The sequence below is a fragment of the Abrus precatorius genome, unplaced genomic scaffold (genome assembly GCF_003935025.1).
Source record: "Abrus precatorius isolate BTA unplaced genomic scaffold, Abrus_2018 Scaffold8, whole genome shotgun sequence".
Lineage (NCBI taxonomy): Eukaryota > Viridiplantae > Streptophyta > Magnoliopsida > Fabales > Fabaceae > Abrus > Abrus precatorius.
The window spans coordinates 6,266,284-6,293,101 of NW_020874428.1; the positions used below are offsets into that span (position 1 = coordinate 6,266,284).

The 26,818-nt window shown below is 31.3% G+C and overlaps 4 protein-coding genes across 5 annotated transcripts; 3 read left to right on the top strand and 1 right to left on the bottom strand.

The window, feature by feature from the left end:
• The first annotated feature begins 1,333 nt into the window (after positions 1 to 1,333).
• On the top strand, positions 1,334 to 1,666 carry LOC113848512 (precursor of CEP7-like). Its single transcript, XM_027478073.1, has one exon. The coding sequence runs from the start codon at positions 1,334 to 1,336 to the stop codon at positions 1,664 to 1,666; it is 333 nt and encodes a 110-aa protein (XP_027333874.1).
• Positions 1,667 to 8,865: 7,199 nt separating this feature from the next.
• LOC113846568 (polyadenylate-binding protein RBP47C-like) lies at positions 8,866 to 13,391 on the top strand. Its single transcript, XM_027474998.1, has 6 exons — positions 8,866 to 9,435; positions 10,917 to 11,382; positions 12,050 to 12,105; positions 12,191 to 12,321; positions 12,419 to 12,515; positions 12,913 to 13,391. The coding sequence occupies exons 1-6, from the start codon at positions 9,079 to 9,081 to the stop codon at positions 13,072 to 13,074; spliced, it is 1,269 nt and encodes a 422-aa protein (XP_027330799.1). The 5' UTR covers positions 8,866 to 9,078; the 3' UTR covers positions 13,075 to 13,391.
• A 1,912-nt stretch (positions 13,392 to 15,303) lies between these two features.
• LOC113846146 (50S ribosomal protein L27-like) lies at positions 15,304 to 20,132 on the top strand. 2 transcript variants are annotated; one of them, XR_003501640.1, is made up of 5 exons: positions 15,304 to 15,535; positions 16,459 to 16,568; positions 16,655 to 16,779; positions 16,908 to 19,489; positions 19,608 to 20,132. XR_003501640.1 is itself a non-coding variant. In XM_027474093.1 (4 exons), exons 2-4 carry the CDS (start codon positions 16,487 to 16,489, stop codon positions 17,139 to 17,141), a joined length of 441 nt encoding a protein of 146 aa, XP_027329894.1. In that variant the 5' UTR covers positions 15,304 to 15,535; positions 16,459 to 16,486; the 3' UTR covers positions 17,142 to 19,990. The 2 variants fall into 2 exon arrangements, 1 of the variants encoding a protein (XP_027329894.1); XM_027474093.1 differs by having other exon boundaries at positions 16,908 to 19,990.
• LOC113846145 (serine carboxypeptidase II-3-like) lies at positions 18,466 to 23,500 on the bottom strand. Its single transcript, XM_027474091.1, has 8 exons — positions 23,000 to 23,500; positions 20,734 to 20,841; positions 20,007 to 20,281; positions 19,658 to 19,918; positions 19,111 to 19,217; positions 18,921 to 19,007; positions 18,718 to 18,823; positions 18,466 to 18,645 (listed from the first exon to the last, which is right to left on the bottom strand). Exons 1-8 carry the CDS (start codon positions 23,391 to 23,393, stop codon positions 18,496 to 18,498), a joined length of 1,488 nt encoding a protein of 495 aa, XP_027329892.1. The 5' UTR covers positions 23,394 to 23,500; the 3' UTR covers positions 18,466 to 18,495.
• Between the last annotated feature and the right edge of the window lie 3,318 nt (positions 23,501 to 26,818).

Genomic DNA, 26,818 nt, shown 5'->3' on the forward strand with positions numbered 1-26,818 from the left:
TAGAAATAATTTGAAGACTTTCTTTTACTAAAATCTAAAAATAGAGAAGTTTATTAGAGAAAAAATTACATATAATTTAATTTAAAAAGAAACAAATATTTATTTATTATTTAATATAAATTATTACAAAAAATTTAATTATCATTCTTAAAAATAAAATAATCCTTACAATTATATTTATTTTCACAAAAATGCATTATTTTATTTTGTGCCATAATTTTTCTTTGATTTTGATCACCCAATTTAGACCATCCAACATGACTAAAATTAATGGTCTTCCAATCAATTTTTAATACAATTATATTTTTTAGACTTAAAACTGGTATTATTAATTAAATTAAAACAACGCATCTACTAGTGTCGTTGAGTTATGTGTTTGTTAATTGGGTTATATATCTTTTAAAAATGTGCATTAAATTATATTAATGTATTATTTTTAATTAAAAATATTTTACATTAATTCTTGAATCAATATTGAATATAATATAAATATATACAAATCATAATTAAAGAAATCGTTTAATGGTTACAATAAAATTTTAAGACATTTTGAAAGTAAAATTTTAAAGTTTGATTTTACTTAATAAATTTTTATTATCAATAAAAATTTGTTTTTTAATTAAATAAAAAATTAAATATTTTTAATATTTCACTTAAATATGAATCTAAGGTAAAAATTATAAAAAAATAAAAATAAATTCATACCCATTTAAAAGTAAATCTAACATACATTATTAATAGTTAAGTTAGTAAACTCAATTAAACAGTTAAAATATTGTTTAAGAGTCAATTTTTGAAAAAAAGAAAAGAAAAGAAAAGAAAGAAAAAACTTATATGATAATTATTCTTGGAAAATTTTATACAAGATAAGGAGTTTTAAAACCCTAAAAAGCTCTTCTAATTCTATATTTTAAAGTCCTTTAATTTAAATAATTTTATATCAATCATTTTTCCTATTGTCCTTTAATCACTTTCTTTTTCTCTTTTTAAAAACTAAATTCACACCCACATGTATGTTGCCGAACTATAGGATTGTCTGGTCCCATAGTTCCTGGAAGATTCGCCTTGCAAAAGAGAAAGAGAATCTGAGGGAGCATAATCATGTCAAGTTTATATTCACCATTTTAAATATATTAGTTTTTCCACATTCTCATTAAAAATTAGATTAGTAATCAATATTATTCGAATCGCAAGGCCTCCTCCCTCATGGCCTATATATACCCTCCACGCACACAAATATCTTGCAAGCACCACTTCACACTTTTTCTCTTACGTCTTCACATTTATTCGAATCTTTCGAGTTTCCTCTAAAACCTCTCACTCCCTAAACACAATGCCCAATTTGAAGATTGTGTTCACTGTCAATTCTATTCTTCTAGCCTTAATGTTTTTCAATGGAAGTTTTTCAGCTATGGGAAGGCCACTGAAAACATCATACGAAAACAGTGTTAAAGAAATGGCTACAGCAGAAAACAATATTCTCCTGTGGCGCCGTAGCATCTTAGAAAATGCTTTTGCGACCAAACTAGATTCTAAGAATCCACGTGATTATAACGTTGTTGAAAAATGGATCGATGATTTCCGACCAACGGATCCCGGTCACAGTCCCGGCGCTGGCCATTCCTCCCCAAACCCCAGGGAAGCCAACTTGGCTCAAAGGCCATAGGTGTATAATATACATCATTTTCGTGCATATAATAATGCTTCATGGATTAATTAATGTTCATTATGGCTAATTGGCTATGTCATAGAACATGTACTTCATGCTTTGTGTTTTCCTTCCAAGTCTTTTAATTTGTGCATTTGTATATCATATTCATAAGGCAGCGGTTAATTGCTGCTTCCTTCTCACCTTGTTTTTTATATCTCATGTTGATGTAAACATCTGATTATGAATAATAATTAGTGTTAATTAAATAATTATGCTGTTTGAGTAAAGAATTCTTTTATGATTATATTTAGTTTAGTTCTTTAGATAACCGTTGTTATTCTTTGGTGCAGGAGAAATGAGAAAACTATAAAAAATAATGACTATTTGCATCTTATCTGACCTTTTTACATTATCTCGGTTCCTCCTATTTTAAAATAAAAGGCTTATTTATGTTTTTTTTTAATTTTCTATAATTTTTTATTCTACTCCCTTTTTAAATTTTATTTTGTCCTTAATTTATTTAAATTTTTCACTTTTAATCTCTAATAATGATGTGATTGACTAAAAATTCATGGTATATCATTATTTTTGTAGACACGCATTATTAATGAAAATTAAAATTTATTAATTTTAAAAGTTTAAAGTCTAAAATTTTAAAAATAATAAAATGAATAAAATAAAAATTTTGCAAGAATATATAGAAACTATAAATATATTTAAATACACAAACTTTTACGCTTAATTAGCTTTAAGGTTCTCTTGATGATTTGAAAAAAAAAAAAAAGCGAATGTAGATTGATGAGTTTTTTTTTTTTATTGGTCAAAATAGACCGATGAGTTTTGTGCATCTGAGATAACGAACTTTCATGCAAAACAATCTTAGTTACAAATTCAGATAAGTTATACATTATTGTCTAACTTACATTTTAGTCAAATGATAACTTTTTGTTTGCACATTCTTATCAATACAAAATATCAATATTATTTATCAATCAATTTTTTAAATATTTATACCACAAAAAAGCTACACTTTTTTTTAAACTTTTTAGCTAAAAAAATCTAAAAAAAAATAAAATTTTATAATTTATATTATATTATGCCCTTCTACTAATGTTACTCAAGGTTTCAAAACTCTTAACCACAACTTTGTTTGTGAGTGCAAGTTTAACCTTATCATCCTATCATCATAACAAAGCATACACACTGTTATTTTAAGTATTAACCTCAACTTTGCGGGGTTTCTCTTATTTTATTTTATTTTTTTCAAAATATTGTATGGGGTTGAAGGCTAAGCGTTTTTGGGCCTTCCCTTATTGTGGAGTTGACCTGGGTCTTTGACCCAAAAAATTTACGAAACTTTAAATTCATCTTGTTTTCCAGTAATACAATAAGCTGTGACTGTGCCTCTCTTAATAATTTAGTAAGAAGTTAGATAAATATAAAGAACATATTTAAATCTTGTGAAGTGCAAAATCACACCTCAATCACTTTTTTCCAAAATTCTCATCCCTCTCCCTTGAATTAAAAAAAAAAAAGAAAAAGAATTGTGACATTACGACCGAAAAATTAGAAAAAATGACAAAAAAAAAAACAAAAACCAGTATTGTTCTTAGTCAGAGAAGTCTATAATTTTAGGATTTTTTATAATTTTATTTTAGCGTGTTTGAGATTTTTAAAAATTAATAATTTTGTTCAATTTAAAACGTGTTTTTAGTTTTTTTTTTTTGTTTATTTATTGTGCATTATTATAAAATTCTTATGATTTGGCATTTTTTTTTAAATTGCTACTGAATAAAGAGTTTTTTTTTTTTAATTTATTAACCTTTGAAGAAAAAACTGATAAAAGTAGGCACTAAATTTTATTCAAAGATTAACAACCATATGACAATTTTATTTTGATTGACTTATACATTATCATCTAACTACATGTTATTAAATTGTTAACTAAATTTAACCATAAAATTAGTAAATGGTCAATTTATTTATTTTTACAATATATACTAGTATATCATTACTTATCAAAATTAACCTAAATCAAATAATATCTATTAAAAAATATATAACATTCACAATCGTCTTTTTTTTTTCTTTTAAAATTTTTCCATATATTTCCTTGTTTGGTCAAGTCGGAAAGGTAGCGTGCAGATTCATAAAAAAATAAAAATGCAAACACGCACACAAATTAACAAAATATTTTATGATACCATTTTTGTAATAAATTCTTTTCTACACAAAGTACTAAAATTGCTTAAAAATACAATAAACCGTCATTTTAGTCCGCTCATTCATAAAATTTTATGGAAATTATTAATTATTTGAGTTTCTTAATTAATCTATTGTTATTTATTTATTTATTTATTTATTAAAAATAAGTAAAAAGGCTAAATGATTATTTTTGAAGTAAATACAATCTATCTTTAAGTAATTTGGAGCTTGCATTGTTCAGTTGAGTATCCTCATGCTCAACAAGTCAGCCACATTCATACTTTCCCAAAAAATTCTTTAACACAATCGATTATACTAGAGACAAGCATGATTATGCTTTTTATTAACCTACGTTTCAACAAATAAAAGTAATTTATATTTGAAAAAGTAATTATAATTTATGATTTTAAAATAATACTTGAAGCTTCTCAAACAAAAATTTTGTTATGTTATTGAACTGTGACTTTTAATTTTTTAAAAACTTAAATAAACGAACAATAAAATTTTAAAATTATTTTTTCAAAATAATATTTTTGTTTAAAAAATGAGCAAACTAACACTTTTTTTAAAACTATAATGTCACATTATGATATTATTAAAAATATTGTGACTTGATAATTGATTTTACTCAAAATGCTTATAACAGCTCTGAAGTGGACGAAGGAAGTAAGAATTTTTCTTAAGAGATGTTTGGGTTTAGGGAATTAGAAGAGAATTAGAGTGGGGTGAATCTACCAAATGAGAGTGACAGGGATGGAGATTTCCAGTGGGTGTATGTGATGGAGAAAATTTCAAGCAAAATTAAATAGTTACATTGTTTTCAAAAGAGATTAAGTTTTATAACAATAGTGTGTCTAGATATGCAATAAACAGAAAATTACAAGACAAAGTTAGAGTGTTGTACATGAGAATGTGTCAAAACCATTGATTAAGATTAAAGTGGAAAGGAGAGGTAGTGTTGGTGGGCAAAACTATGCATGTATGGTGAAAAGAAAGGGTGCTGTTGGAGGGACAAACAAGAATGCGATGTGAGTAGCTAATAAAAAATAATGGTGTTACAGCGACATGTTGATCAGGATACAGTTGAGAGGTGTTACAAGTCGGTGATGGAAAGGTTACACTAGCCAAACTCAATAGTGTGGCTGACTTCCTTTAATTGAATGAATGTCATTACTATGGGTGGACGATCGGTTATGTTAGAATTGGAGGGTCCAGAGGATATGAGGAGGTTATAGCTAGGTATAAAGATGGCATGTCTAAGCTGTTTTATATCATTGATTAGTAGCATCCTTGTATAATGATTATTAACAAGGGTATGTGTGCTTGTTTGTATTGTAATGTCCTGAATTTTTGTAATATTGATTATTATTATTATAATTATTATTATTAAATGGATGTTAGAATGTACCCTTGAATGCGTGATGAATACTGAATGATGTGTGTATGAATGTGTATGGATAATTATGCGATTATATATATACGGTGATGAGGAAATGTGTGTATGTTTGGGGTTAGACTGAAATTTGGTGTTTTGGTGCAGGGTGTTCTCGCTGTAATGAGAAGGCCCTGTGAGGAAGGTGTGAAACTGTCGCCTTATTGCTGTAGTGACAAAGTAACAATTTGGGGATGCATTTCTGGGTGCAGTCTCGCTGTAGTGAGAGGGTCTCGCTATAACGAGATTCTACAGAAATCAGGGTGTAGTTTTCTCTTATATTTTCGTTGTAGCGACAGGAAGTGTAGTTGCTGCGAGAGCGTCACGAGCAGAGGGTATTTGAAGGGGTTATGGTTGGAAAAATTCATTTCCCATCTTTCCTCTTCAAAATCTCTTTGATTCTGTCAATCCAAAACCCTATTTTATCGATTAAATTGCCTCCAAAGCCGTTCGTGAGCTAGATTGAAGCTTAGATTTGTGTGGGGAACGCTTAGAGGTAAGTTTTAATAGTTAGAGTTACAGTTTCTCATCCTTATTCTCTGTTCTTTTGGTTTTCCTTGATCCTCATAAGATTCCTCCATGTATTTAGGACTAAGTTCGTGTGAGGAACACTTCCTAGAACTAAATTCGTGTGTGGGTCTTCAATCTGAGGTAAGGGGAGGGGGACTCTACCTTATCTCATTATATTTTGTTTATCATTATCTTGCTAAATATTGCAATATGACTGAGTTAAAGGAAAGAAAGTGTGTGATTAATAGAAATTATTGTGTGTTTGAGTATAATGTGGTTTGATTGTGGGGTTGACATACCCTTGATTGAGAATGTGAGTGAATGGGTGTGAGCATGTCAATGATTGATGATTGAATAACGCAAATGGTTAGAAATGAGTGTAGATGACATGTTTAATGTAAATGTGAATGTTGTTGAAAATGATGTGTAATGGAATATGGGCACTTGTGCCGTGTGTTGTAAATGAATGTTAGCTTATATGTCGTGTAATGTGAATGAATATGGGTCGTGTGTCGTGTGCTGTAAGTAAACATGGGCAATGTGTGCCGTATGTGATATGAATATTGTGTGTAATTGAAAATGTATGTGAATGAGGCATGTTGAACGTCGTTGTAATGATTCTATGAATAGTTCAGCGATACATTGAGATGTAGAAGAAGGGGACAGTAGAAATACCTTGGGAAAGAGAGAGTGGTGATGACACCAACAGTGAGCGGGTGCATTACGGGTCACACACTTTCTTCTTGACTAGATCTTTGACCACTACCTTTGCCAAACGACTCGTGACCGCGCACGTGGTATTTGTGATGCGGGGGTAATCGGCGACCATCCATGTGTGAATCTGTGATCACAGTGCCACAATGAGCGTAACTGCATGCGGTGAGTGCACACGTGTAAAATATTTTGGTGTCGTGAGCACATCAATCGTGAATTGAAATGAATTGCTGAACTTTATTGTTTGTAATTATACTTGTGTAAAATGTATTATGAATAATGTGAAGTATGTGTGAGGTGAGACTTTATGTTTAATTGTGTGTGTTGAGTAGTGTAGACTACTCACACTTACATTCATTTTTCAGGTGACCAAGACGATCAGCACCAAGCTTAGTGAAGGGATGGATGAAACTGTTATAGGATTAGAAATTTATTTGAACTCTGATGTAACTAAATTAATCCTGTAGCAATGATTTGATGCAAGTTGTAACCCATCCTTATTTTGAATATTTTAATGAACTATGTATGGGAAAAACTATTTTTGAATGAAATTTTATTTTCTCCCATTTCCTGAAATTTGATATTTGAAATTAAATATAAGGTGTTATATGTATGGCATGTCATATCATGCCTGATCAGAGGCATTCTTTCGATGTCACCGCTCAAAAATTTTGTGTGCATGGACATGATACGATGTCTCGAAGACTTGAATTTTGCAAGAGTTCACCTCAAACACATGTGCCAATTAATGACGATATAAGGATTCATGTTAATGATTTCGTGTTCTTAATTTGGATAGTCTAGGAACATGAGGGAGAATGGCGGTGGTATTATGATTCAAATACTTCATTATTGGAGAGTTATGATGATGCTTTATTTAGACGTTTTGAAGGATGAAAGTTCAGATGATAGTGAGAAGGGTCATGATCTAATGGCAGAAAGCGCAGCAAAAAATAGTGACAAAAAATGGTATGGAGAGCACAGAGGAGAACAACTGGTGGATTATCAGGGACAAATTTTACAAAAGATATTGCACAATATCAAGAAAAGTTTGAAAGTATGAAATCAAATAAAATTCCATGGAGAAAATAGTGAATGCGCGAATGAGAGAGAATTTAAATTATGAAGTGAATATCAATAATGACTGGATTTTTAATTATAACATAGATGTGTGATTGTATGAGGATGCATTGAAAAGAAGGCTAACCGATGTGGACCTTTGTTGGTCAAAACTTATGAGGAAGGGAATTGGTGGGACATAAGAGTTGACGAAGGATTATGGCAATTTGTTGTTATTGATAAGTGAGCTTAACAAAGGAGTAATAAGAGGCAAAGATGTGACACAAAAAAAGTTTATTGACAAATCTAATGGCCTAATTATTGGGCATTCTCATGGATTGCTAATCACGTATTGAGTTAAGGACTAGATTTCACTCAATTGTTGAGGCGATAGTGTAAAAAAAAATGTTAAGAGTACATTTTACAAGATGAGTAAGAAGAAGAAATCAAAGAAATGCTTGAAATATGTATATTAAAAGATGTTGCAATAATATCTTTGATAAAATTAATTGTGAATTAGATTAACGATCTACATATATTGTTAATTTTTTAAAAAATTATGAGGAGAGTACTTTTTTATTCTAAAGTTGTATGTTTATGTTTAAAAAATAAAAAACTAGTTCATGAAAAAAGTTAAAATATATGAAAAAGTTTAACTATTAACTGAAGTATCATGAAATTAGCTATTCCTTATTGCTAATGTTAGAAGTTCAAATATAAAATATATATGCCTAAATAAAAAAACAAAAAGTTTTAGTTAGTTCTAGTTCGTGAAGTTGCTAACAAGGCTTAAGAATTTCCTAGCAAAACTTTTTTATTAGAAAACAAAACTTTTCAGGATTAATTTAGGTAATTAATAATGGAAGAATTAAAAAAGCTTTTATCACATTATTATAAATTTAATATAATTATTTACAATAAAAATCTTTAAGTTTGAATTACTTGAAGTTACTTAAAATAATTGATATGGACAAAATCCTTTTAAAAGATTGACATGAGGATTATAACCGATAATTGATAGATATATCATAAATCACGAGATTATAAACCAAAAATTGAAAAAAAGAAGAAGAAAATAAACAGAAAATATCCACGAGAAGAGTCAGGGGAAGAAACGAAATGTGGCGGCGGATCCAGGTGCAGAAAGCGAGAGAAACAAAACCATAACAGTTATCCCTCACAATTAGATCCAAGGGTTACTATCAAACCCAAGGAGCTAATCCAACGGTGAGAACGACAACCGCGTTTACGAAGCCAACCCATGAATCCTTCATCCTCTTATACCCTCGCCGCGCCCACCTCTCTTTCTCTCTCTTCACAAATCCAGATTCACTCTTTCTCTCTCTAAAAACTGAACTCTCTTCTGTTCTCTTTCCCTTTTTGGCCATCCTTTCGTTCTTTCCTTATTTGGCCTTCAACACTATACTCGAATCTGCAACATTCTTTTACAGAGAGCGCGGGTGTGTGTGAGAGAGAGAGTTTGTGCATTTACCGTTGATTGATTAAGATGCAGCAATCGAACGGTTCTGATTCATCGCAACAGCAACAGTCGGAGCAGAACGCACAGCGACAACCGCCGCCGCCGCAGGCTCAGGCGGTGGCGAGGCCGCAGCAGTGGGTGCCGATGCAGTATCCGGCGGCGATGGTAATGCAGCACCACATGTTGCCGCCTCAACATTACGCGCCACCTCCCTACGTGCCTTTCCACCACCAGTACTCGCAGATGCCGCACGTGCCTCATCAACACCAAAACCAACAGCACCAGAACGGATCCAGCGGCGAGAACAAAACCATCTGGATCGGCGATTTGCATCATTGGATGGACGAAAATTATCTCCATCGCTGTTTCGCTTCCACCGGCGAGGTATAACCCACACACACACATATATATATATATATATACATACATATATTATTGAATGAAACTAATTTTGAACTGTATGTATGTATAGTTTAGATTTGTTGTTGTTATAATGTCAAGTATGAACAGCTAACGCAGCTCAATGCGAGTGTTTTTTTTTTCTTGTTTAGAGTTGATTTCGAGAACGTGGAATGACTCTTATTATTATTTTTTTTGTCGTGGAGTTAATTTCTGTGTTACATTGTGTTGTTAGGTTGATGCATGCTTTTCTTGGTTTAGGTTATGTTTGTCAAGTGTCAACCTCATCGATGAGGGAAAAAGATAAAAGTTTATCTGGTATTCGGAGAGTCTGAGACTAATAATCTTTACGATGGAAATTTGATATAAATTTATTATATATGTAACGTTTTAAATTCAATCCTACGGTATGTATGGTTATGATATCCAAAATCGTTTTTAGTGGAGTATATGAAATTGTTTCCTTTGTAGGAATAAAGTATCGAAGGACCACACTTATGGGTGAAAGTAAATTCCTAATTATTTGGCAATTAATTATTGAAATATGGAAATGTGGATGCCAACTTTAGCCTTTCACTACTATTGTTCTTTTGATTTTTTATTTGGGCAACTTAAGTTCGGGTTGGAGCTCAACATAGATTAACTTTTCAAGCAGAAATAATTCGTTTTGTACATTTTTTCCTTGTGTTAGAAATGTGATACTGATACATGAGCATAAAATGTTCTACTAAAAAGAAAGGTAAATGCTAATTGGATTTAATTCCTTTAGAAAATATGGACTTGTTCACCATTATTTTAAATAAAATATTTTGTAAATATAACTAATTTTAAATTAATGGTGAATATCTCACCATCTTCTCACTTTACTCATATTTTCATTTTAGAAGAGAAAGATCCAATGCTAACCAAGTGCTTTAAGAACACTTGTTAAATAATAAAAAATAAAAAGATTTTGCTACAAAATGTTATTTATGTACTTTGTCTTGTAACTTTTAATTCATCTTAACGTGATTGTCAATGGGAACTTTCCTCTTGTTTCTTTAACCTTAGCCAGACCGAAAAAATGCTTTAGTAGTCTAATTTTATACTCTTTTTTTAAAAGAAAAACTATACAAATAGAACTTCAATCTTCTATTTTGCATATTCTCTATTCATTAGTTGTACAAGAAACCAAAGTCACTTTATTTCCCGTATCTAATTTCATTTTCTGGCTTCTACGCCATGCATCAACATATAAAAAAATTGATTTGAACTCTTAGGAATTATGTGTTTCTGTGCGTATCTGTACTCATGGGTGTGATAACTGATAAGATTGCAGACGAATTCTACTTCTCTGCCACTCTAATTCCATAAAAATAAAGCTGCATTTTGGAAACTTAATTTGTTATGACAGGTGTTGCTGTACTTCTCATACTGTATCAGACAGAATCCTATGTCAAGCTTCTGACTTTGTATATTTTTTTCAGATTTCCTCCATCAAAGTTATTCGCAATAAGCAGACTGGTCTATCTGAGGGTTATGGATTTGTGGAGTTCTATTCACATGCCACGGCTGAGAAAGTCTTGCAGAATTATGCTGGAATTTTGATGCCCAATACAGAGCAACCATTCCGTCTGAACTGGGCAACTTTTAGCACGGGAGACAAGGGTTCAGATAATGTTCCTGACCTTTCTATTTTTGTAGGAGATTTAGCTGCAGATGTTACGGATAGTTTGTTGCATGAAACTTTTGCTAGTGTATATCCTTCTGTAAAAGCTGCAAAAGTGGTTTTTGATGCCAATACTGGCCGTTCAAAAGGCTATGGTTTCGTCAGGTTTGGAGATGATAATGAGAGATCCCAGGCGATGACTCAAATGAATGGAGTTTATTGTTCTAGCAGGCCTATGCGAATTGGTGCTGCAACTCCAAGGAAGTCATCTGGTCATCAACAAGGTATGCCAAATCACAATATTTCCTGATGATTTATGTAATTTTTTATTTGGGAGGAAAAAAATTAGAGTACACGACATATTCCATTCAAAGAAAATGCTTCCAGCTACCTATTTTACCCTCAGATTTCAGTTGTTCTACATCAGGTTGTTATTGACGAACTTTGAGAACTACTTTTTTTGTGCTCATATAAACAGTAATCTTAGTATGATGGTTTAACTAATGATTTCAATGTCTATGTCCATTTCATAGCAAAAGTAAAACAAAGACAATTACTATGTTTTATACCGAAAATAAATGAACATGAAGTTTGTTTGCTGATTTCATTGGATAGGAGTAAGGGTAGTTCGAAAACCATCTGATCTATCAAATGCTTCTAGTTATGTAAGGCAGATTTAAGTTTCAATTTGGTCCATTGGTGTGTGGCATTGCATTAATTGCTTTTCTAGCTTCAAAATAAACTAATCTAATCACACAGTTAATGCTCTCTGTCTCCTTGTCTTGGTTTTACATCCCTTCAGTTTGTTCTTTTGATAATACATCTTTTCAATTTGTTTTTGATCCATGTAACAGACCTACCTAGTGGATAAAGGCTAGATTGTTGCTGTTTTGTTTTTCCATTGCATGCTACTGTACCAGATAATTATTGATTTTGTTAGTTTTTGTTTAGGAGGCCAGTTAAATGGCACATCCAGCCAATCTGAAGCAGATTCAACAAACACCACTGTAAGATTTTCACATTTTATTATTAGGGATTGGAATTTAGTGATTTGTTACTACTTTTCAATAGCTAACCCATGATTCATTATAGATATTTGTTGGAGGACTTGACCCTAATGTTACTGATGAAGATCTTAGGCAGCCATTCTCTCAGTATGGTGAAATAGTTTCTGTTAAGATACCTGTTGGAAAAGGGTGTGGTTTTGTCCAATTCGCAAACAGGTAGAAATTCTGGCCTTCTCAAATCTTTGTATATTGACAGATAATATATTTTTAATCTCTTTATTGATGCATGATATTATTCTGAAAACCTTTCCAGAAATAATGCCGAAGAGGCATTGCAGAAGCTAAATGGGACAATGATTGGCAAGCAAACAGTTCGTCTTTCTTGGGGCCGCAATCCAGCTAATAAGCAGGCAAGATCTCTATCTCACATGCAGTCCCACTTTCGCATTGACATTGTTATTATGCTAGGCCTGTTAATTTACAGGAAGTGTTGTTTGTTGACCAATGATCCACCGAGTAATACCATATATTGTACCTGTTTAAATAAAATGACCTATTTGGTTCCCTGCTGTTACCATCAACTAAGTCTAAGTTTGCTGTAATCATTTTAAAATGAAAATTATATGGACATTTGTTGGGTTTTCTTATAAAAATAATGGATAAAAGATTAGTTTTTTTTTTTTTTTTGTAATCTTCTCCCCATAAAATACTTTGTAAGCGACAGGGTCCTGGATTGTCTTCATGCTGTCTATCATTAGATTGCATTTGTGATAATTCACTCACAATTGGTATTTCTTTGGATAACAGTTTAGAATGGATTTTAGCAACCCCTGGAGCGGAGCTTATTATGGGGCCCCCATATATGATGGATATGGATATGCGTTGCCGCCTCCTCATGATCCCAGCTTGTATGCTGCTGCTTATGGGGCTTACCCCTTTTATGGAGGCCACCAACAGCAAGTAAGCTGAATGAAGTGCACTGCAAGAGTAGCTCTCACAACAAGTTACAACAGTGTCACGCTTGAATATGCAAATTAACTTTTCCCCCTTATATGTAACTTGTTTGATCTGTTGAATTCTTAAGAATCCCTCCTAATTGTGGAGTGGAGTTGAATTTTGACAACCTGAGGTAGCACTATAGGGATTCAATTAATCATTTGTTTAGGCCTGTAGGAGCAATGGCTAACGACGAACTTAAACTTATGAGAATAATTATGACAGCGTGGGTGCTTGCTTGCATTTTATTTTTTTCCAGCCGTTAACCTTGAAGCTTTACCGTTATCGGGATCATTTTTCATTTCTTTGCCAATATATTACTTCAATATAATTCTGAAGCGATTATAGAATTTGATCTTATTAAGACATCTCGTTTATATTGATGTGTTGTACGAATTAGAATTCCCTGAGGTTATTTTCCTCAAGTTTCTTTGCAATCGAGTCGCTTTAGCTTAAATAGTTGAACTCTAAAGCAAGTGATTTCCGAGGAGATAAAATTTCTAGATTTTTCAGCTTGAACAATACTCCATTTTGGCATCCCTTAGCCTCAGAAAAAAAGAAGAAGAAGCTTGGCGTCCCTTCAAATAGGCAATGAAATGGTATAACATAATAACTTATTATATAAACTTGTCATTGGATTTTTCACCCTTATTTGAAAAGAATATAAACTGATGAGTTTTTATTTTTATCTAAGTTGAATTTTTTATTGGTGGATTTCACATGAAACATCCATCAGTTTTCCACATTGATTATAAGGATATACCATAGACCTAATGTTAATTCATGAAGAGGAAGTTCTCCACGAAAGAAAAATGAAATAATTGTTACTAGTGCTTGGAAGCATGAGTACATTGAGAGCGACGAGTATGAGCCCATTGTACCCAACCACATGCTCCAAGTCCAACTTGCCTACGATGCGCGGTAAGATTACTTAGATGTTGCTTGTCAGTTCTGAACATGTAGTAATGTTTCATTACCTCATTGCTGGAGTACCATGGATGTCATGTTCTCTCCACTGGAAGATTTCAAGGCATTTATTAAATACCGAGATGATGTCATGGGAAACTGTCTATCTGGATCGCCATTGCGTTATTGAAACAACAGCAATGTTACCCAAAGCCACGATATTGTAATGTTCTGAATGTATCTGAGGCTCAGAGCAATTCATTTCGTTTATCACCTATACATCCTGGTGCTTATACCCCTTAATATCTTCCACCGACCTTTGTTTTGGAAATTTTGAAAAAATTATTCTCTCAGCAAGCTTCTATTACAACGTAATTTTGTGTCTTGAGAAATGAGTAAACTCGGTTATGAGGATTAAACAAACATGCTGTAAATTTGAAATTATAAAATTGAATATCAATTTTATCTACTCTTTTGATTATATAATAATAATAATATAATATAATATAATAAAAAGTAAAGCTTGAAAAACTCTCTTAAGATGCTTTTATAGTTGTTTTATGCTTGAAAAATATTATAATTATTTTAGACATTTTTTTTCAAAATTTTAAAAGGCAAAAGTCATAATAATCGTGTTGTGGTTGATTTATTTAGAAAACGATAATTATACAGTAGATGTATGATATCATAATGAAAATACAATGTAAATAATTATGTATTTACAATTTTTATTTAAAATTTTTAAGAAAAAGAAAAATTTATTCTTTAGACACTAAAAATATTTTCTCCCTTCATATACTATAATTAATACATCTTTATATCATAAAACTAATCTCATAATATTGTTGAGAATTGAATATTAAATACTTTATTAATTAAAAATATTTTTAATGAAATTATTAATATGAATTATATTTTATTTTTATGTTAATTTATATTATTTAATAATAAATAAGTCTTATTAGTTTACACATAATACAAAAAGTAATTAGTTATAGAATTTAATTTTAATATACTGTTATTGTAAAAATTTACACTATTAACTGATTACAATATATGATAAGCATGACATTTAAATTAATTATTATAAAGTTAATGATTTTTTTCACATGTCAATATGTAATTATTATAAACTTATAATATATCATTAATTTATTTTGTATCAATATCATATACAAATAAAATGTATTAAATTTAGTTAATATTTTCTAAAAACTAAATTTTTTATTCTTTGGTATTTGGTTTATTTACAAATGATGTTTTTAATAAAAAGTAAATATTTTGACACTGTTCTACAACTAAATTTTATTAAAGAAAAAACGACAGTAGTAGAAAACCTTTCGAGTTTGTGGCGAGAACTGCGAAATACGAACCCTCCATCAGGACCCAGATTCTCAGACCGCCGTGACTTCATTCGTGTCTCTGTCATTCCTCCGCCGTGAGCTCCTCCGTCGAAAGCCGCCTGAGTATTTTCCGGCATCACAGGCGACCGAATTTCCTTCGCCGTTGAACATTTCGAGTCTTCAAGGTCATTCTCTATTTTCTGCCTTTTTTACCCTGCAATTTATGTGTCTCTATATTTCTGCTTTTCATTTTCATACTCTCTGTTTGTAGTATGATATTTTGTTGCGTGCTTCATTGATTGATTATGCTACTGCAATGTTCTCACTTCTCTGATCTTTTAGCTTTTTTGTTAGTTTACATTACAGTGTTTCTTTATTTTATAACGTGGCTGCGTTTAAATATTCTCATTCGTAAATAGCTAGGTTCTATTGCTATGAATCTGATACTGTGAAGGCTTTTCCTTAATGAAACACTGTTTATGTAAAACTTCGATCTAATTCAGAAGCTACACTTAAGTAGTGTTAGAGTAAACGTGGATCCATGACCATTTCAACGGGAATCCAAACACGCTTGCTATTCTTTCTCTCTTTTTCTGAACCATTTCTATAAATTTATTGTATAATGTACTCATCATAAATGAGGATAATAGGAACCAATTCTTGTGCTTGCAAATTGCAATGATTGATTTCTGTTTTGGGCAATGAGGATAAATCTATGGTTATTCGTGTTAATCAAGATTGAGTTGTTTATACTCGATATTGTATCTCTCTAATTATCTGTTATACCATTCTTTTAGGCCTTTTTTCCCTAAGGAGTTGTTCGGAAGGGGATTTTTAATAGTTTTTTAAATTATAACTTCTATTTTATTTTTGTGAGATATTTTGTCCTTGTTATAATTTCCTGTCTAGATATTAATTAAATAAGATGAACTCGTTGTAATGATCAAAGGACAAGGGATTAGTATGACCAGTTCTTATTTAAGTTTTGATCTTTCCACAAATTGATTCATTCTGCTTGGTAGTTGTTAGTTGTTAACGCAAGCAAAGCTGGTTCCCTTGGTTTGTTTCACTGCATTTGATTTTTCATATGCTGTTATATGTATTTCAGGTAGTGTCTTTATAGCATAGAAAACAGTATGAATTTTGCAGCATCATTGTGCAGAAGATTGAATATCAAGGAACTTGTGACAAATGTTCCTGTTTACAGAAGCACTGCTGGTATAACTTCATGATCCTATATTGGCTATTGTATTATAGGTTTTAAAAGTAAGCTAGACTAATGGATTTTTGACCCACTATTTTAGATGTTTCTGGCGATGGATTGAGTTTGGTGTTCAGGCGATGGGCTACCAAAAAGACAGCTGGTTCCACAAAGAATGGACGGGATTCAAAACCAAAGAACCTTGGAGTGAAGAAATTTGGTGGGGAGGTATTTGCTTTATGCTTTAAGCTAGAATATTAATTTTATGTCATGCAGTCAGAAGAAGAGAGAACTAAAGCTGGATGTTCTGAACTTAGTTTGTTCACTCATGATATGGTTTTTTTCTTGCCTTGCAGAGGGTGATACCTGGAAATATCATTATTAGACAACGTGGCACTCGTTTTCATCCAGGAAACTATGTTGGAATTGGAAAAGATCATACACTTTTTGCATTGAAAGAGGGCTTGGTGAAGTTTGAACGGAACAAGCTGACTGGTCGTAAGTGGGTGCATGTTGAGCCTAAGGAAGGTCATGTTCTCCATCCTTTGTATGCAGATGCTTCTGCATCTGATGTAAAAGTTTCTATCTAAGTCTCGTGTGTCATCCATGAAAGAAATTTTTATTTAGTGGAAATTCAGCTTACTTTCTTGGCTTATGTGAACTCCTAGATGTTCTAGGACCAAATGAAATTCTCTCCAAACGTCTCTTTCACTGTGATCATGCATTTTTTCATCAATCAACAAGAGCTGTCTTAAGTTAAATTTGCACATTGAAACTTGCTTGATCTGTTGAGTTCTTTTGAATCCCTCCTAATTGTGGAGCAGAGCAGAGTTGAATTTTGACAACCTGAGGTAGCACTTTAGGGATTCAATTAATCATTTGTTTAGGGTCGTAGGAGTAATGGTTCACGAGGAACCTAAACTTACTATCAGAATAATTGACTTGATTATGACAGCAAGTTTGCTAGCATGCATTTTATTTGTTTCCAGCTGTTCACATTGAAGCTTTGCTGTTGTTAGATTTTATGGTAATTGCTTTTTCTTCTTTGCCAATATTTTATTTCCATATCCCTATGCTATTCTGAATCGGTGATAGAATTTGAGTTCATCTTATTTAAGAGATCTCAATCATTGTGATGCGTTCTATGAATAAAAAATCTGGGGTTATTTTCCTGCAGTTTCTGTATGTGCATTCATGGTTAAATTAGAAATCTAGTTCAACTAAGCTAAAATAATCGGTTGCAAAGAAGCCTTCTGGTCCCTTAAAATTATCATTTACTCTGCTTTTAATTTGGATTGATTTACTTTTCCTATCTATCGAATAATTTGAACCGCATAATTTTTTAATTTGTTTAATCCATGTCCAAATAAAACTGAAATCCACCTCCACACCAAAACATGGAGATTGCGCCATATATTATTCTTGCTGTATATTGCATCAACAGACGTAAGATCATAGTCCCCTTCTGCATTCTTTCTATACATAGTGTGTGTATATATGAAAATCGCTAACTTTAAGGCCCGATGAAATAAAGTGGATATTGGCATAGACTTAGGTCCATTAGCCTAGGTTCTCTCTCACTCTCTCGTACTCATATTTTGGAAAGAGGGGTGGGATGGGGCGTTTAATACTCGTTGGGACCTTAAATAGTTGAATTTGGAAGTAAGAAATTTCAAAGGAGATAAACAATTCCATGCTTTTTCTGCATGAATATTAGAGTCAGTTTGGCATCCCTTCAATTAGGCAGTGAAACGAAGTATTTATATAACCTTTTATATAAAGTTGTGGTTGAAATTTTTACCCTGATTTGAAAATTAAGGGTATAAACTGATCGTAGGAGCTTATTCTTGTTTGTTTAATCGGAGGTGAATTTTATTGATGAAATTTCATATGCAACATCTGTCAAATTTTCACATTTAATTTTAAGGATATTACCAAATATACCTAAGGGGTTAATTTAGGAGGAAGTTCTCCACGAAGAAAAAATGTGATCATGGTTAGTGCTCGTTGTGGTTGGAAACTTGGAACCATGTGCCCAGCTCCCCGTACACTGACGAGCGTGAGCCCTTTGTACCCAACCACGTATCCTCCAACCTGCATATTGTACCCAATAAGATTACCTTGAAGTGGCTTGTAAGTTCTGAATATATAGTAATGCTTCATTACCTCATTGCCAGAGTACCATGGACGCCATGTAGTCTTCTCCGGAAGTTTCAAGGAATTTACTGAATACCGAGACGATGTTATGGGAACACGCCCATCTGTATCGCCACTGCATCATTGAATAACAACAACAATGTTACACAAAGCCACGATAATGTTTTGAATGTAACAGAGGCAGAAAGCAATTTATATACTCGATCGATCACCTATAGATCCATGTCCTTATACCACTTGATATTAACCGCTTTATAACGGGTAGAACTGTTGCTGGGCTATCTGTCCATCCCACCCCACTGAATAGAAGCATTAGACACATTAATTCAGGAAATAGAACGGTTACAATGAATGCATTTTTAAAATGCAGAGAGGAAAACATAAGTAGAGAATTCTGCGGACCTGCAAGCAGACCATTTTAATGCTTTAACATGAAGAGCCTGTTGTACTTCAGCGAGATTTAAGTAGGAACTGGTATAATCTTCAGAACAAGGGTCGAAATTGCTTCCCTACAATGTTGAATAAAAAGGAATTTCTGGCTTAGTTTTGACAAAAATAATAGCCATTGATCTTTGTGTTCTTAATACTTTCATCTAAATATTTTGTAATTTTTTTATTTCTGTGAACTTCCGTCCTTCCAAATTTGTATGATCATTAATGCCACTGTCAATTTTGGTTGTTACATATTAAAGGGTGTCATAGATCTGATGCATGTAGCATGGAAAGCGAGAAGGTGGTGGAAGTTAAGTATGTAACTGAACATATATAAGAAAACGGCAATGTAAAAAATGATAATCCATTTAGACTTTACTACGATTACATATGTTAATGCCCTTTAATATTTTATTTAATTTTTTCACTACTTATCTCCTTAACCAAGTATACTACTCTGCTCTTAGGTCAGACTTCTCGTAACAAAAATGCAAAAGTAGCATGACATGCAACTTACCGAGTAAGTGGCAGGACTAGCACCGGTTTTTCTTGCAGCTGAATCACAATGTGGAGCGTATAGGTTGTATACGTCAATATTTCCTATTTCATCCATCCCTCTATTTTGATATTGGTAGCATTCACTTGTAAAGTTACCGCTCTGATAGTCACAGTGTCTTTCAATTCCTTCATGGGTCTCATCAGAGTTTAGAGCATGTGTCCAAAAATAGTCATACATTCCCTTTGTACATGTATTATCATCTATCCAGCCATTCCCGATCTGCACCAAGAATAGAAATTTGAGGGCAAAGCAAATTTATGTTTAAATGAAATAAATGGAACGTTGTACAATGGAAAGTTTGACTCACCGCAATCCCTTTAAGGTTGATCACTGTGTGATTTGTAAGCTTATTATTTGTAAGAATAGTGTAAGCTAGCTGAGGAACATAATGGCCAGCATAGCTTTCACCAGTTATGAAGAAGTCTCGAGTTTTGTACTGTGGAAATCTCTCAAGCCAATTTAGAATAAAAATATACGAGTCCATGGCTGTGCTTTTGTCACCAGTTTTAATGTAGTCAGAAGAAGTGTTTGAATATGAAAAGCCAACTCCTATTGGAGACTCTAGGAAAATAACGTTTGCCACTGCCAATTGTTGAAGCGACTCATCAATACTAAATAATAATGCAAGCACAAAAAATTTCCTTATTCGCTCTTTCCTTCCATGACCTCCAATTAAAAGTGACGCATTTGAATTGTTTCATGTTATTAAGTAATATTATATGGTCATATTAGAGAGAGAAATAAACCATTTTTATCTAAGAACTTATTATAATTGGTTGTATGACTCAAATCTTGATAAAAAATATTATTTGTTTTTCTTGTTAACATGACCATATTGTATTAATCAATAATATGAGAAGATTCAATTTAAAGATGACACATAAGTAAAAATAAATAACAATATAGTAAGTGAATGTTTAATAAGTGTCACTTTTTTTTATTAAAAAGACTAGGAAGGAGATAGGAGATGAAGACAAGTAATTTCAATTTCATTGACACAAGAAATTTTCATCTAATAGCTAGTGTATGCTTACCGTTGTTCCATGCATATTCATTTCTGTACAGTGTTCTTCCATCACTGTTGACTCTAAAAGGTCCTAGTTCTTCCATGGCTCCATAACCAAAGGAAGAACAGCCAGGCCCTGTATATCATACTTTTAGTGATCTTTTTATCAAGCCATGCATTCATTAGTAAAAATTGAAAGCATTGATAAATGATTTTGATTTTCTCAAGTTGTTACAAGTAGAATATTAAGTCCTGATGACGTTAGCCATATCATCCCTCGCGTGGAAAACTATATGTTGTTTCAATAGTACTAGTTGGTAGACTTACAATGTGTTCAGTTTTGTGTTTTATTTACCTTGCCCCGCATTATTTCAATGTTAAAAAGTAGGTTCAAAGTTTAGACGCATATTTATATACATATAGAAAAAAGATGATATCACATTAGTATAAATCTAAAAATTTTTACATTCCAATTAAGCTTTTTATTCAACTTTTATATATATATATGAAATATTGAAGTTTAAGATGGGATTCCACTGTTTATAAAAAAAGGGACGAGATTGCTCAGAGAGAGAGCAAGAGAGGGGGCTAAGTACAGAATTTTGTAGATGAGTACCTACATCTTGAAATTTAGTAAGTTAAAAATAGAAAGATATCCAATAATTGCAACTCAATTCTAAATTATAACATTGAGGGACTAAGTTCTAAATTTTCGATTATGTTCTTTGTTTTAACATTAAAGGATGGGGAGATTTAAGGATGAAATTAATCTTAGGTCACTCACAACATTCATCATCAAAATAAAAGAATTAATATGTAAATAGTCCCTAATAGGATAATGATAATTTCGTCCCCTTTTTATCACTTATTTTATATCTTTTTTTCCATCATGTATTACATAATTTTTTATTTATAGTAAGAGAAATACATCTTAACCTTCCGTATGAAAGAAAGTATAAAAAAAAAAAATATATGTGATGTCAGATGAATATCACCCCATTCAAATATTCAAGATTAAATAGGAGATTCTTAAATGCTTTCGATTCCTATTGATGCTGAAGGGGCACCGATAAGAGTCTTCTAATGCATACATCTAAACTGATCAAGAATGATTATCACGTTTGTATTAATTATTAATTAAAATTTATTAAAATTATATAAATTTTACTTTTTTTACTCATAAATTAATATTTTTGTTTTTATATTTTGATAAATTTTTATAAAATTTAATTAATAATTAAAAATATATTTTTTTAAAATATTACTAATTTTTCTATTATTAGGGTTGGTGGCGAACATGACTAATGGCTTCCGTGATGGAATTCCACAGCTTATGTGTGCGGCGATTGATTGGGATTGGGAATAAACACCTCATCATATATTATGAATAAAAAATTAGCATAAAAACCCATTGCTAAGGTGGGGTCATTGGGTCATATGATTCAACGTTGAAATCAATTCCCTTGGCAAAGGAATACTTTCAACGAGGCTTTTTAGATTCTACATTTTTTGTTTAAGTATTCATTCAACAGTTATTTAATATTATGTAATAAAATTATAAAATATTAGTATATAGAGATATCAAATTTTTAGCTATAGTATTATTCTCCAATTTTAATTTCTAACCCATTAAGGAAAAATAATTTAAAAATATTTAACATTGGCCATAATAACTTTGTAACTTATCGATCCATATATATATATGAACAGAGATGGTTGGATTTCTTCATAATTAATTAATTAATTTGGTTATAATTATGACATCTTTAGTACTATATATAGAATGTTTTAGTTTTTTTAAACTAAAAATATCAACTGATTTAGGAGTTAAATTAAACAAATTCCTTTATTAAGACTAGAGGTAAAAATAAGTTAAGTGAAAATTCCTTTATTTTTAAGACTTGATTTAACTTTTTTAGAAGTCTTTAACTTAACTTAAAAGACTATTTAAAAGCGTATTTTGTAATAACGTTTTTTAATTATGCTAAAAACCTACATCTAAATAAGGTAATGGACTAAACTTACATATAAATTAACATGTTTAAGCCTTTAAAATATAATTTTAAAAGATCAAGCTAAAAATGCATGATAGTAATATAAATTATTGTTATTATTATTATTATTATTATTATTATTATTTGGTCTATTAAACTTAAAACAAGTTTTTGAATAATATAATCAAACATAAATTTTTTAATTAAATAGACATTAAAATATTTTCAAATTAACTTATTTAATAGTTTGACTTAAACTATGATCATGTGAAAATCAACAAATCTCTCCTGTGCATTTACCTCCATTTAGCCATAGAACAAGAGGCTTGGTGGAAGAATTTTGAGGTGACTCCACAAAGTAGTAGAACAGTGCTCTCCCTGCCTTTGCATCCACTGTTACATAGCCAGCATATTGATCAAAATCCACCCCTTTTGGCTGTCCCGGCAAAGCCTTCACTTTATCTGCTTCCATCCACCCAGATTGTTCCTTAACAACATGTACCTTCGAAAAATATGTGGCCACACCATCACCACCATCTTCAGCAATTGAAGCTCCTCCATGTGAGGCCTTCTTAAACCTCTTTGATTCAATAAACTTATAGAGGTATTCGCCCTGTTGGTTTGCATCGCATGAAATGGCAAAGTAGCACCCAGACAAAAGCAGTGACCACAACATTAATTTTGTTGACAACATTGGACTCTTCTGTATATGATGTTGTGAGTAGCAGTGCTATCCCCCTTCCAACCTCTCAAATCAATTATATTTATATATATAATAAGATTTTTTTTTACCAAGGTAGCATATCTCATTTAATTAAAATACATAAATAGAGAAAACAATTAACTTATATTTTTAGTAAGTATGACGCATTTTAAAGTACCATTAACATATTATATATTAAGGTATATGATACTCTTATAGAAAAATATTTGCTTAACAAAAACATCACCTATATGTTACAGGAATTGCCTAGAATATCGTATATTATGCATGAGTAGTACTGGACATTGTTTCTCTTTTGCATATGCTAGCTGTCTATAAATAAAGGCAGTGATGATAAAGTCATATTCTTGCGCGATGTGTTTCTCTCGTCAACTAATAAAGTCAAGTTACATGCATAATTCGCATATGGCGTACTCGTTTATGCTTTCATTGTTAGAGTATTATATTCAGCATTCACACACTCTTTATAAAATAAATTACATGTATATCTTGATTTGATAAACAATCAACTGTATTTAATTGCGGGCAATTTATAGTTTTGACTTTGTGAAAGAAAATATTATTATTATTTGGTAAGATGAAAGTATAACTACTATTAAATTTAGATAGTAACATGTATTTAGTTGTTTCAGTTCTGAATGTATAAGAAATTTCAAACGTGGTGTAAGCATGAAATAATGAATTTCATCGATCGCTTTATAATAAAGTTTGTATAACTAGTATTAATAAATGGGTTTTATTTTTAAATACTGAAAGTGTTAATTTTAGTATAAATTTCATTTTGTAAAATTATTTGATGTGAAAAATATTAAATAGGTAGAATATATTTCAAATATCATATTAATTAAATTCGTTTGAAAGTATATGTCTTGGATTTATAAAGTTTTAATGTCGTGAAAATGTTTTTTATTTTAAGATGAATAAATATTTTAAAAGATATGAAGTCATGTTCAGCATTTATTGTTTTCCACACAAAGAAAGTTTCCTCAGCAACTTAGTTACTATAAATAAGAGTATACATTGACGTGAAACTGATCCACTAAATATTGGTTTTTACTTTGGACTTAATGTATGTCATTAAATGTTCCGGAAGGTGGCGTGAACGCATATTTGCACTCACTGCATTGGTGTATAAGGCAAATAAAATCAAGAAAATGAAACTTGCATCACATTTGGCATATATGTTGTCGTAATTGAGTTGCTAAAGAAACCATTATTATCTTGATTTTCTGCCATCTTTTTGTTCTAAAATTAATATTGTAATAGAGAAGCGTTAAGTAATCCATCTATGCACTTGGACACTCTCCATCCCATCAAAGAGAGAGCACTATCAGTGCTTTCTTTCTTCATTTTCTTGGCTATTTTTTGGTACCCAATTGTTAGTGGAAGATTAGAAACACTTTAGAATCATGCCACATCTTAAAAAGACAAAAGGGTGCTTATGCTTTGATGATATAGGCACTTGTGGATATGATTGTTTCTTGTTTACCGTCTTTTAAAAGAAAGATTCAATTATTAATGGCGTTGTTTGTCATTTAAGATTTTTAGACAATGACCATTTTTTTTTCATTGCATCAGGGAAAAAATGTGAAAATTTTCTATGCTTATGTCCTTCTAGCTCACTTTTACCATTAAACTACATTAATGTTAACACTATAAAATACATTCACACTATCATTTAAGTTTTATTTTTTTTCATTCTTATATTAATATTTTTCTCTCGTAATTTTTAATTTTTAATAAATTTTAACTAATAATAGAAAAATAAATTAAAAAATTGTATTACTAACATTTTTGACCAGCTATAATCACTCACGAGACAAGGACTATCCGATGTACCTATTATGCCAACCAAAACATTGTCCAAGGTCCAAAAATGTTGTAGACTTGTAGTTAAAAATTGGGCCTATTATCATCAATTAAAAAATAATTTCCCCCAACCCAATTCATGGATCACTTGGATATTTATGTTCGGCAAGTCCACTCTTTATTAGGCTAAACAAGGGCACATTGTTATTGTTTTGATTAGGCCCAATTTTTTATTTGAGTCGAGTGATTAGTGAACTCTTCCATCAAGACCAAAACAAATCAGCAATAATGAACCTCTAAAGCACCTACCTAGTGGCTTCGAGTTTGAGGATGAAGTTAATGATAATTTTGCAACTAAGAAAAATATATTCATTAAAAATGAAAATAAAAAACAAACTAGACCTCATTTAAATGTTGGGACTCCAATTCTCAGTTTAAAATAATGTCAATTCAATAAACATTATTGTTATCTAAAAGATGAGACGTAATAGTTCAAGATGCAAGCATTTTTTTTTTCTTAATTGACGGTTGCATTGGAGAATATCTGTACCTAATACGTGATTAACGAGATGGGGCCATGCTAGAGAATTCAAATCCTCAAACCAAAGCTGTTTCAAGGTCACTATGGTGAAGTGATGGAATGGATACCAATTCCCAACGATAAATAATTCTTTATATTGAAATACAAATGAAAGCTTTGCTACATGAATAAACAAGTGAATGAAAAATTCAAACTAATCCAGAATGCCTCGAGCAATAAAATACTGGGTATTGCACCTAAAAACAAAATTGGATGCCCTACCCGAAAAAAATATATAGAATTGAAGGATTTCTTTGGTCATGATAATATTTTAATATTTGTTTTTTTATCCAAATATTATAATATTTTCTAAACAAAATAATGTGTCGCATGCTATTAACATTTTTGTACTGAAGAGAATGGGGACCCTCTTTTTCCTTGCTGCAAATTAAGAGCTGGCAAAGTCGAATATAGAGAGCCACATAGAATCTGACAAGGAAGGGTCAGTGCACAAATGATCAAACTTATGTTACTGTATTTTCTCTGAGCTTGTCTCATTTAACAGTCTGTAACCCATAACTATTTTGGATTGTTATTCACACCGTTACTGTTTATCAATAAAGGTTTATGCATCTTCCGATCTAGTGGGTTATCATTTTTCTCGGCCCCTTTCTCTACTCAGTACTCATGAATTTCTATGTTGCTTTTGTTCATGTACCAACCGGAAGACAATCTATCTGAGGCCCAATTTAGATAAATTTTACCATTAATTTAACCTTTTTTACAAAATTTTTACGTAACTTTTTCAAAAGCTTATTTAATAATAATAATAATAATAAAGTTAATTTTAACTTATATTAAAAAGAGTATAAGAATCATAAATAATTTCTGTATAAATTCTTCTTTAACATATTCAAAGACTATGATTTAGTTTGGATAACCTTTTAAAGAAATTTTTATAAAAATTAATATAAAAAATGAATAAAATTTCTCTCATAAATTAAAAATAGTTTATTTTTCTAAATTTTAGAGAATATAAACCTGTGGTGCACACGTTGAAGTTAGC